This window comes from Haliotis rubra, unplaced genomic scaffold (assembly GCF_003918875.1).
Source record: "Haliotis rubra isolate DU_JTF1 unplaced genomic scaffold, ASM391887v1 Scf121, whole genome shotgun sequence".
Lineage (NCBI taxonomy): Eukaryota > Metazoa > Mollusca > Gastropoda > Lepetellida > Haliotidae > Haliotis > Haliotis rubra.
The window spans coordinates 760624-773822 of NW_025765126.1; the positions used below are offsets into that span (position 1 = coordinate 760624).

The following is a 13199-nucleotide window of genomic DNA, read 5'->3' on the forward strand; positions in this document are numbered from 1 at the left end:
TAATCCCGCAATTTCAGTAAACATGTTCAGAAGTTATACTAGTTTTAAAAAATGATACGAAAAAATAAGCACTGGGGAGGTGTCATGGCGCTGTCTGCTACAGAGGAATAAGGAAGCAAGACATCGCCTGCCGTAATGGACTGTATAAGAACTCCAAAGGTACGGTCATAAATATAATGACAATATATTGAAAGGCATCGGACCTTATTTGTTCATTATTTTAACTCATTTGAGACCTATTACAAGCAATCTCAGAGGCGAGATGCGTCAGGTGATATCTTGTTTTGGTTGGATGGGCTGATCAACTAATCTATGCTGCCAATGACGGAATCCAAATATAAGGCTGTTCTTTTCGTATTTTATGATAATGATGTCCTAATGCCGTAGCAGTCCCGGCTACGTTGGTAGTGGTGATGCCACCGGAAATGAAGGTAAGGAGGTAATAGAATGGGGTGACATGCCTTCCTCATCAATTTGGAACACGTTCTAAATTCCTGGCAATTCCAACACCACCCACAACAGTCGGCTGCAGACGTTTTGTCGTCTGCAACCACGATTTTCATCCAGAAGAGCGATAAAGTCCAGATGTCGGTTTTAATGAGGGTAAATGTGTGATTATATGATTAAACTCTTGGAGTTATTGATATTTGAAATATTTTAAATAATCATGACAGTAAGTCCCAAAACAAATTATTATCTTTGTCAAATGCAACATATTTTGTTAAGTCGTCTGCGGGACATAGCAGATAAGAATCACTTCCTCTTTTCTTTCAAGTGAAAATAATCAATAGGATATTACTTGTTAAAATAAATCAAGGTGTGTTTAAATTTCATGCAGGTTTGGGAACTCTGTGTTCACCACGACAATGCCACTATTCTACATAATTGCGTTATGGAAATTGTTATATGGAAGCTGCATGTTATCAAATGACCTCCATAGTCCTTTGTAGATATATTTCATGATGTGAATGTAACACTAAACACAGTTAAGTCAATAATTTTATCCTATGATATTGGGGTATAGTAACATTTTACAACATCTGTTGTTGCCAAGTCAATTACCAGTATTCTTCCATTATATTTTGACACTGAGTAACTTGCTGTATCCCTGACAGTTGTATCTTGACTGATGAAATGTGTTGGAAAAGTTCCCCTGCCTTTTATTTGCTGGAAGATGACACCACAGAAATGATTCTTTTTCCCTTTGCTTGTTGACGACAGATTTACCAACAGAACAAATTGCATGTATAGGCTGTATCTTTCTTGACAAGATCTTGCTTTGTAAATGTTTTACTAGAGCAAACTAATAACAAGCAATGCATAAATGAGTATATTCAGTGTCAGTTCATGTCAGTAGAGGTCACATTGGGTGTAACATTTTGTTCAAGGTTATTGCACATACAGAACAAGTAATGCCACTTTTATATACTGCTTGCCCATTGTGATACCTTACTTACCCTATTCCCCCAAACATGGTTAACCCACTCAGACACATTATAATGAATCTAAGCCGACCATTCCTTGTTTTATCCCCTCATCCCTAGTCCTAGGTGGTATACAAAGTACATCAACTGGAGATCCAACCACAAATTTTGTGCAAGTGGAGTTGATTTGTAGAGACTGTGTAAAAGTATTTGGCCACATACTGAAACAGTTTCAACTTCTTTATCACTTTTATTGTCCATGTGTACCTGCATTGTTCATAATTGTTTGCTGTGATTCATACTTGAAACTTTTGCAAGTTCCTGTAAAATTTCTTTGTCAGTGTCTAACAAGATTATTGATAAACTTTCATGTCATAACATTGAGGTTTTCTCCTGTAGTATTTGAATTTTAAAGATACCTTCTTTTATCACTGCAGACATGAAAAAGACCCTTCACTAACATAATCAGTTTCAAACAGTGTTGTGCATAATGATATCATATAAATTTCCGAGTCCCGTTCTTGGATTCGAACCACACACCTTCTGATCCGAAGTCGGACGCCTTGTCCACATGACCAAAGAGGTTAACCCCGTCAGCAAGCTGACAAGGTAAGGATGTCATCTGTGGGATGACTCCACGCCTTGCTACATAAATTTGTTTGAAATATCATGTTAAAAAGCAAATTCATGATCCAGCTATCTATTATTTATCAGTTCCTTCTTAGTTCCTTTTTAGTTTGAAGATAAATCATTTGAAATCTTTGCAAATTAAAGAAAAACAAATCTTTTTGATCTTTTCTTTTTCAGGTTAAAAAAACTGTAGAGTTATCTCCCTTCAAGTGATCAGATGCCCCTGTTCGATAGGGTTGTGCATAAATCTATACAAATGGTATATTTTGGTACAATTTTCACAAATGTTTAACCAACACAAACATGTTTCAAACAATATGACCAATACTAGTTTCAGTTCATTCCTTTTTTTAAACCTACAACCTGTTTTTGACTACTTAATGATTACATCATTCACATGCCGACATTGATGTTAGCTAAGGTATGGCAAGTATGGCACCTATCCTGAACGTCACTTGAAGGGGACGCCAGTGAGCAGTTTCTATTAAAAACTATCCCTGTATAGTGAAGAAAACATTTTCTTCAGATTCATGATCTGTTTTTAATAATCCTGGACGAGAAGCACTGTGATGGCTTGATCTTTGAACCATTTATATAAAATATTAGGTAAAAATACATTGTTTGTCATTAGCGCTATTTTCCATAGTTATGCCCCTGCATACTGAATTGGATAAACACATTATCTCCACAGTAAGTGAGTGTAGTAGCCTATTTGGGCACCATAATCCCTGCATGAATTCTTGTATCGAACTAGCACTTAGACACCTCACATCATTGCAGTCAACTTTCAAACAAAAGATAAGCATTTCAAAGATGAGGTACACCTAAATGGCCTGTTGCAAACAATTGCTATAATCAGATCAAGAATATTCTTTGTATTCTATTACTGTCATTAGATAGATTTTTCAGAACACTATTGAACATATATAAGAACATTGCATTTTTAACAAATTTACCTTTTAAGAACTTACAGTAACAAAAACAGAACTTACAGTATCACATTTTATGAATTTAGGGGTAAACTGGGTAACTAACAACACAATGAGAATGTGTAAAATACAAATACCAAAAGTCAAGTGTCACACACAATAGCAGACAAAATTAAAATAACATAAGTTTTTGTACCATTATCCATAGACACCCATGCCCCCTCAGACTCAGCAGAACAATTAGAACGAACAAAGTTACTTGGAATGTTAAGAAACAAAGACATTTTAAAAAGAAAACAAGTTACTAGTTTAATTGCAGTAACTGTTTACTAGTTGCACTTATATATGATTCACTGTAGTTTTTGCATCATAAGTGATTACTTCCCCTACTAAGTTCATGCGCTCTATTGGAACCTCCTTAGATAAGTGCAGTCAGGGTCTCCCTTTCATTTTGAAACATTTACCAACGCATTTTATGAAGTTGAGTGTTTTGTTTAAAATATAACAGAACAACTAACAATACAATGGTACTATATATACAACACATATCTCAAGACTGAATTGTCACAGACAGTTGAAGCCAAAATTTGAAATGCATGAATTTCCTATATATTTACTCATAAACCCCCATGTGGCCACAGCATTTTCACAGAACTATTACAAACAGTACATGTGGAATAGGTATGCAAAAATGTTTAATGTGCTCGTTTTTGGGGAATTTGGAGAGGGAACCTGAAAAAGGTCTGAAAATGTAGTATTACAATTCTGTTATTCAGATTTACCCATGGTTTTATTTGAATATTTCTTTGTGCTTCAAACAAATGTTACCATTTCATTCTAGAAATATCTTTGCAGATGGATGGAAAGGTGGTTGGATTTTGTGCGGAAAGAAAAACATTAGAATTCTCTATTCTTTTTGTTTCCATGTACCTTTTGAGAAATAATACATAATGATTCCTGTTCTCATTTGTGAGTAAATCATTGCTAAAAACTAACATAGTTTGAAAATTGTCCAAAATGAACATACTTAAATGTTCACTGTATTTGGAGAAAATGTATTTTGGTTGTTTGTTTTGTTTTTTTGGTTTGTTTGTTTTGTGTGGTTTTTTGTTTGTTTTTAGGGTTTTTGGTGGGTTTTTTTTTTTTTTTTTTGGGGAGATTCAATTTGGAGAAAATGTTAATTAACTGATTGCAGTATAATGTACAGTTCTTCAAAATTTGCATTCAGATCCAAATTTATGAGCATAACTGATTTTTTAGATCCAGAATTTCAATGTTCTTTTTCAGGTATTATATATTTTGTTGAAAATATTCAAAATTAGTTCCTTGAAACTATTTATATCGGAAATGATTGAATATAGCCCTTAGTATAGACTTTGGATCTACTAAGGAAGACCCATGAAAATGTCACATTATACTGCTTGAAATTGGATATGTAGGGAGCATGTTTTTCAGAATATAATATTATACATTACTGACATATTTATGTAAAGATACTACATATGGGATTTATATCCACTGTCATAGTAAAACCTTAAACCTATACATGGCAACTAAGGAGGCCATGTTTCGAAACCCGTCAACTCAACAAATTCTTCAAAGGCATTTAGAAGTTGGTGTAGTAATACAAGACAAATCTTATGGATAACAACTTCTTTATTTATTTTCACAACGTTTCTGGACTAGTTCTTGCCCCTTCTTCAGGTTGCCCCTTCTTCCACCTGAAGAAGGGGCAAGAACTAGCCCAGAAATGTTGTGAAAATAAATAAAGAAGTTGTTATCCATAAGATTTGTCTTGTATTACAACTCAACAGTGTTCAAATTGAACTAAGTCTAGGGTTCCTTTTCATAACCCTACGGTTAAAACGTTAATATTTTGTGTATTTGTTGATTAAAATTCTACTAGAGCAAACCTCAGTATCCCAGTACCCACCTTAATTTCAAACACTGATTAGTAGTTTTCAAACAAGATGAAATTTTGCTCTTGTTTTGTTAGAAGTGGGGCCTAACGTGATATGTGAAATACTGATACCGTCTCTATGATCTGACAGTGCACAGATGACGGAAGCTCATTTCCTGACATTTTTTTGTTCTACAAATTGGCATTATATTTCTAATAATACACATGATACTGGTAATAAATAACATGCAGTAAATAACGTAATGCATTACAGATGAATGCTAAGCTAACCCTCCTTGTATCAGCTGTGACCCCAACAGAATTCCACATTTTAGAAATATTGCAGGATTTGTTCTATGCTACAATATTAGCATCATTTTCTGGTTCCAATAAGCTCCAACCACTATATCAAAATCGGCCTTGAAGCATGCACCTATTACATGCCTGAATGTCATTAATAAAGAGAAGACGTTGCCAACATTCTTCTGATCCAGATATGCGACCACGGTAATAAGGTTTCTGGCAACCTATTTTTGGATCTTAGACAAGGAATCAGATTTACTATATGTGTACATCTCTGCTGTATATAGATAAGGAGTCTGTGTTGGCATATGTGTTTCAGGTGTTGGGTATTATAAGTAGACAGGAAAATCAACTTTGCAAATATTACTATGAGTATATGAAATCTGATAATTGTTGTGTGTGATTTTAGATTTATGACATAACATTTTGTTTCTTTTGCTTATGGTGGACCCTCATATAGTGGAAACCATCTTATTAAAGATATCTCAATGTATTAGTTGCTACATGATATATTTGCTAAACTTTGAAACTGTGCTGTGGTTTTAATGTTACTTTTCAATTTAGAGTTTGTGATTAACATTGTCTGGTATGATGTTTTCATACAATTACCAGGAAATATAACCTATTCACCTTTGTAAGATATGAAATATTTGGGATTACACTTTTTTTGTAAAGTACAGATTCTAGTACTTTTGTTGGGTTGAGTCCCATCCGAATTCGAACCCACACCCTCAGAGTCAGGCACCTAATCGTCAGCACACAAAGTAAGATGCCTAGACCGCTCAGCCACCATGGCTTCCACAAAAATGGAAGTCGGACAACTGTATTAGAATCTGTACTTTACAAAGAAAGTGTAATCCAAAATATACCATATGTTACATTTGACCACTTTCTAAATGGCATTGTGTATTTCATAGCTTTCGGACGTAGGAGCCGTGCCAATTAACACTTATCAGAGGGGTACACAAAGTCTGCAGTCTAGACTACCAGTTGTCCGACTTCCATTTTTTTGTGGAAGCCGCGGTGGCTGAGCGGTCTAGGCGTCTGACTTTGTGTGCTGGCGATTAGGTGCCTGACTCTGAGGGTGTGGGGTCGAATCCCGGATGGGATGGGAGTCAGAGACAGTCATTATAAGGGGTGACCATTGAGGGGGAAACAACTATTGCGATAGCGATAGTCTATTGCAAAGCACTATTACGATAGCAATAGTCTATTGCAACACACTATTTCAATAGTTGTTTTCTCCTTGATTTGTCTCATTTGAAGTCATTTCCCAAATTAATGTATAGTTTATGTGAAATAATAACAAGTTGAAGTAGTTTCAGTCTCTTTGAATAATTGACAAGAAACTTGACACCCAGATCAAGTAAACAGTTAAAACATAAACTCGATGAAGCTGCAAGTCTGCACCTATACATCCTGTATTTTGCGCTGCGCATTTATCAACAGAAGTCAATTACTAAACTATCAATAGTCACACATACTATCGATGCATCAATAGTTTTTCTTGTACCATCGATTTATTGCTATCGGAGACTCAATAATTGCAATCAATCGATAGTTTGATACAGCCCTAGTCATTATTTATCCACTACACTTCATGTTATTAACTGGTATAAAGTCTACTCATAGTGATGCATCACTTTAATTAGGACACTTCTCCTTGTTATCTTAAGTTGTAGTTGAAATATAAACTGTGCACAACAGTTACCAGAAGTGTAAACATGGCACACTACTAACATATTAGTAACTATTTGTTGATCATCATTGGTTGATGAGATCCTTACTAATCCACAAACTTAAAAATCATGGTATTGATTAAAACTGTTAAAGTTAGAAATAGCGAGTGAGTGAGTATGACTTCACACCACTTTTTGCAATATTACAGCACTGTCATATCCAGGGACTCAAGAAATGGTCTTCATACATTGTACCCATGTGGGAATCAAACCTGAGGCTTCTGGGTGAGCCCAACTGCCCTTAAAATATAATATTAAAAATAATGAAGAGGGTTTGCATTGACACATGACACAATTTCTATAAAACTATTAAAAGACAGAGGATAAACATGACTATTTGTAGGTTGTTACTGGAATAGAAAGATACATTTGTAGGAAGCAAAGGCGAGGAACTGGCTGGAGAACCTTACCAGGAAATAATTGTACCACTCATTACGTAGATCAATAAATGGTCCCTGACATACTATTGTCGTATCTATCAGTGGTCTATAGCCTTCAAATGTGTTTTCAGTGTCTTTGCAGTGTGCGCATGGGATACATATTTATCACGTTTATGTGTCTGGTAAGATATTGCTGCTGTCGACCCATCTCTTGTTGGGATTATTGATTATTCTCAATCATACTGTTCCTAAAAGTGTGGTCGAGCTTGAATTTCAGACAAAACCTTTCTCAAATTACTGTAGTCTGAAGTGAAAGAATATTGTTACCCTCACAGTCAACAACATTGCAGCTGCGTGACAGCAGTAAGCTAAGGAGCATGAACAATAATGCACCATTACAGGCTGGTGTTGACCAGTCACTGGTATTTGTTGTTTGTTTGTTTGTTTGTTATTTATGTACACCACACACTCGGCAGTATTTCATCTATATAATGGTAGTCTGTAAGTAATCCAGGCTGTACCAGACAATCCAGAGATTGATGTCATGAGCATTAATCTACACAGTTAGGACACAATGACCTCCATCAAGCAAGTCAGTGAGCCACACCACCCGATCTCATTTTTTGCCTCTTATAGCAAGCATTGGTCATAGAGTATGTTTACATCATCAGTTTCAACGTTGATGAATTCATGTCATATTATCCTCAGATGGAATGAATACTGCCTTGCATGAAATATGGTAGCACACTAAACATTAGTGCTCGTCCAACTTGCTCCAGTTAGTGAGGGTGGAAGATAACCCCTGAATTTATTCAAATTTTCCAGTCTAACTTGTTGTAGTATTGCCCCAGCTGCTGTTGTCTCCATGACAGGGTGCTTGCTCATGCTGTTATAATGTATGTGCTGAAAAGCTTTGGTGCCTGAGTGAGAGATTGTTGTTGATGGGAAATCACAGCTGTTACATGGCTGAGGGCTTTTGTTCGCCAGTGATATAGGACAGTATGTTCACTGACTGTCATCAGTCTGTTTATTTACTAATAAAATTATTTTGCTTAGTGTCTGTGTTTTTATACCTAGGCAAAGTGGGTAAGATTTTATCTTGGACAAAATTGGGAATAAATTTGTATGACAAAATCCGGGAATGAGATAAGATTAAAAAACTACTGTCAGAAACTAAACATATCAAGCTTTAGAATATTTTGATGGCTGACCAACCATCTACCTGTTATGAGTGTATAAAATATAGCCTGTCCCACCGTCCTTGACAGTCCATTTTTTGTGAAGGACGGCCTATTAAATAAGTAAGGTCGTCCTTTGGTTGGGGGAAATATTTGAAAAAATAAACTTAACTTGGTTTGAATGAACAGTTTTAGTTTTGAGGACTGGCTGTATTTGTTCAGGACTGGTCACTTTATGGAACAAACAGTCCTTGGACAGGCCACATTTCAAAACTATTTTATACACTGCTGTTATGTTATCAGTACCTGTTACTGGTGGCTGAAGCCTTGAGATTTCTGAAACTCAGTTTGATGACGTAGTTCAGTCTTTAGTTGTGGTTAATGATTGCCCCAAATCTCACGAAGATAGTGTGTCAGTGTCATGTTCATGCTAATCAGTTTCATACAAGGCTCATACAATACTCTTAAGTGTGAAGGGGAGGTGCTGCTGGTAAGAAAATTGGTCCCCAATAACACATGCTTATCAGGGGCAGTGAGGTAGCCTAGTGGTTAAAGCGTTTGCTTGTCATGCCGAAGACCTGGGTTCGATTCCCTTCATGGGTACAATGTGTGAACCCCATTTCTGGTGTCCCCCGGCGTGATATTGCTTGAATATTGCTAGGAGTGGCGTAAAACTAAACTCACTCACTCACTCACTTAAGTGTGAAAATTTCAGGGATTCTTGTCATAGAAATGGAAGAGCTAAAGTTAAAATGAAACAAGTTAGATATGTTTAACTGATAAGTACTAAAGGATATCCTTTGCCTTTTCCCACTGGATGGTGAAGCTGTGTAATGAGGAAACACTGTTTCTGATCCTGTCAACTGAATGTGAAACTTAAGTTACATATGGCTACCTGCTTGTACTAAAGTATTACTTATTCCAAACATTAGAATTGAAACTGAAACATTGAATCTGTCAACGGACCGGATACTGTGCTGACATGATGAATGTTTTAACTTCTACACACCTCCCCCTGCAACCATTCATAACACCCTTGTCGGATACATTACTTTTTATGGCATAAATAGAAAAGCTACTGCTGACCAACATTAATAAGCAAGACATTTAAAAAAAATTTGTTGCGATTTAACAAACAGCAGGCTCATATCTTATCAGTTAATTTGTAGTAAGATTGTCTGTAGAGTTAAGTGATCATGACATGCTCTTGCTGAGCATTGCACCAGACAAGTTTTACTACATTCAGGCTTCAGACTACAGTCCGATGTAGCAGTGTATGATAATGTAATGAAACAAAGAGAAATGTGAGCAAGGGGAAAATATGAGCAGATATATCATGAATTGCTAACAGCTCAGGTTGGTAGGTAAAGGGGGACAACTCTTGCAAGTTTAACAACTGGCATTGCTGTTGAACAGTGAAAGGGGTGTGGATCTGCTAACATTTTGCAGATGGAAGATGTTTGTATGCATATATTTTGTACAGGGGTGCTCAGTTAGTATGCCCAACTTGCCTGACACATGGAGTAAAGTGTCGGGCATGAGGGAAAATGTAATTTAGTTGCCAATGACCATGTATGAAAATCTTAAAACTTGTAACTAAGAGATTGGGTGCATATCCTGTTTCAAACCTACACTTCTTCCATAAGCTGGTGCTTTACTTCATGATTTTTTTTAATCTTCAATTTCACCTTTATTTAAACATTGTGTGATTTCCTAATAATCAGATAAAGTAGAGATAAAAAATTGAACTCATAGTCATGGTCAAATTGAGAAACAAATACTCCATTATAGAGCTATGTTGCAATCAGCATTAATGTGCCAAGTCAGCTTTTAAGATGAAGTTGCATGTTTGAATTATAGCTATAATATAAGTTCTCAAACCTACAGGAAACATAACTTTTCACATTAAAAACACTTTCAAGCGATGTAAATGCAATAAATATGTCAGCAAGTTAGATATAACTGTAGGCATCAACACGTGTCCTGTCTGAAACGTGTGAGGCCCATTTCTGGTGTCCCCTCCAATGATATTGCTGGAATATTGCTAAAAGCGGTGTAAAACCCAATTCATTTATTTATTTATTCACTCACTCACTCACTCACTCACTGTCTGAAACATCAAACACACATTGAAGAAGGAAGCACCTGTAAAATATATCAACTTGTGCTTTCTACATGTTTCAGTAATCCCAGAGAAAACAAATCCTTTTTCACACTTTATTATTCCATAATAAGAATAATAAGGTTAATTCTGCATGAACAGTGTTTCCTTTAGAACACCTTGTAGGTCTCAAAGTTGTGACTAAAAGGATTACCAATGTGACCTTAATTTCAGTTTGTCTGTCAAAACTTCAGAGGTTTCCAAATGACTACCTTAAACAAATAACTTTTGGCAACTGAGTTTTATTACTTCCCATACTGGACATGGGTATGAATACCTTGCCATGCTGTTCTGTTGACTGCCAGTTTTTCTGATTACAGTGGAACCTGTATAACCACACTCAGCAGTTGTATCAGTGAAGATTTTGATGTAGTGCCAGAAGGATTTAGTTACACATAATACATTTGGGTGTATAACCACACTCAGCAGTTGTATCAGTGAAGATTTTGATGTAGTGCCAGAAGGATTTAGTTACACATAATACATTTGGGTGTATAACCACACTCAGCAGTTGTATCAGTGAAGATTTTGATGTAGTGCCAGAAGGATTTAGTTACACATAATACATTTGGGTGTATAACCACACTCAGCAGTTGTATCAGTGAAGATTTTGATGTAGTGCCAGAAGGATTTAGTTACACATAATACATTTGGGTGTATAACCACACTCAGCAGTTGTATCAGTGAAGAGTTTGATGTAGTGCCAGAAGGATTTAGTTACACATAATACATTTGGGTGTATAACCACATTTGGGATGTATAACCAGTTACACTAATACATTTGGGTGTATAACCTCACTCAGCAGTTGTATCAGTGAAGATTTTGATGTAGTGCCAGAAGGATTTAGTTACACATAATACATTTGGGTGTATAACCTCACTCAGCAGTTGTATCAGTGAAGATTTTGATGTAGTGCCAGAAGGATTTAGTTACACATAATACATTTGGGTGTATAACCTCACTCAGCAGTTGTATCAGTGAAGATTTTGATGTAGTGCCAGAAGGATTTAGTTACACATAATACATTTGGGTGTATAACCTCACTCAGCAGTTGTATCAGTGAAGATTTTGATGTAGTGCCAGAAGGATTTAGTTACACATAATACATTTGGGTGTATAACCTCACTCAACAGTTGTATCAGTGAAGATTTTGATGTAGTGCCAGAAGGATTTAGTTACACATAATACATTTGGGTGTATAACCTCACTCAGCAGTTGTATCAGTGAAGATTTTGATGTAGTGCCAGAAGGATTTAGTTACACATTTGGGTGTGTGCAGTTTAAGAACTTTTGAATTGCATAAACTATTTTGCATGACAACATCACAGCAAAAATACTTGTACGGCCAAACGTTGTGAGGTAAAATGATGGTTACAGTATGTCTGGAACTAATAATAGTGCTGTCATGACTTCTGAATGTATATAAAGATTGGTTGTTAGGAAATGAAATTTAAACAATATACAATTCCAATACTACTACTTAACTTGTTATCCTTTGTGGGTACTAATTGTTTAGGATGACCACTGTCAGTCCATCTGTCTGTCCATCCATCCATCCCTCATCAATCAGTGCAAGATGTCAGTTCTGTAGCAGATCGTGAAAACTGGACAATATGTCTCCACTTTACTTGATACACTGACAGGTCTGGAGGTCACCTCGTGCCTTTCGATAGTTTAGGATATTTTATGCAAACATTTTTCAAGTTTCTGTCTACAAGTGCCATGCATTAATTCACAACTAGTATTTACCTATACAGGGGATATTGATGTCCTCTTGTCCATGTTAGAACAGGAATTTGATCAAATATATTTTGTAGATAATGTTTTTAGACAAATAGTTTTGCAGCTAAATATACTAGCTTGATTTCTTGATTTTGCCAATGGCTACCTGGAAGAAAACATGTGTCCATTAAGCTACTTGGTTACAAATTCCACTTTGAAGCTGGGCATGAGGGTGGGTGGTGATGATTAAGGGGTGTGCTTGGCGCCGCTGTATTCCTGCTGTAGTAGGCTACTGTATGCTATGGCATAAAGACTGATTCTTCTTGGCTGTCATGCTTAATGTCAAACTCGGGCTGGTAATCACTGGCTAGTCCTTGAGATAGTCTCTGGCTTTTAAATGCCAAACTGCATCAGCATTAGTTAAAGGAATGCCTTGAGAATGTTGAGCATGTTGAAACAGTTATGTGATGTAAAGCAGGCTAAAACTTGGGGAAGACAGAATAAAATAGTGCTGTGGGGTTTTGTCAGGTCTTGGCCTGCTTCTGTAAAGGAGGGCCATTCAGTAGAGGCCTGGGAATTGTATTGGAGACAGAATATGTTTTCAGGCAATGCATCAAGACATGCAGTTGAATTAAGCAAGGGATTTCAAAGTTAAGAGTTGCCTGTGAAGCATTCTCAACACGTAAGCTGTCAGGGTTGGCAAGCAAAATACAAAAGTGACTTTTTACTTTCACAAGACACACAAGCGTGATATTTTTTATCCTGTAACCATGGTAATATTGTTCTTAAATTCTGTCTTTGAAAAAGGTATTCTTATCTCTGGCAAATGGCA

The 13199-nt window shown here is 36.3% G+C and overlaps 1 protein-coding gene across 2 annotated transcripts in view; it reads left to right on the top strand.

Annotated features, from left to right (window-relative positions):
* The first annotated feature begins 62 nt into the window (after nt 1–62).
* Nucleotides 63–13199, top strand: part of LOC124264958 (myotubularin-related protein 6-like) — an 88317-nt gene continuing 75180 nt past the window's right edge. Inside the window, exon 1 of one of the 2 annotated variants that reach the window (XM_046699754.1) lies at nt 63–159. In XM_046699754.1, coding sequence (XP_046555710.1) covers nt 136–159 — 24 coding nt within the window. In that variant the 5' untranslated portion in view covers nt 63–135. Of the gene's footprint in view, nt 160–376; nt 432–13199 lie in introns of those variants that run through there. The other variant, XM_046699762.1, reaches the window with a different exon arrangement.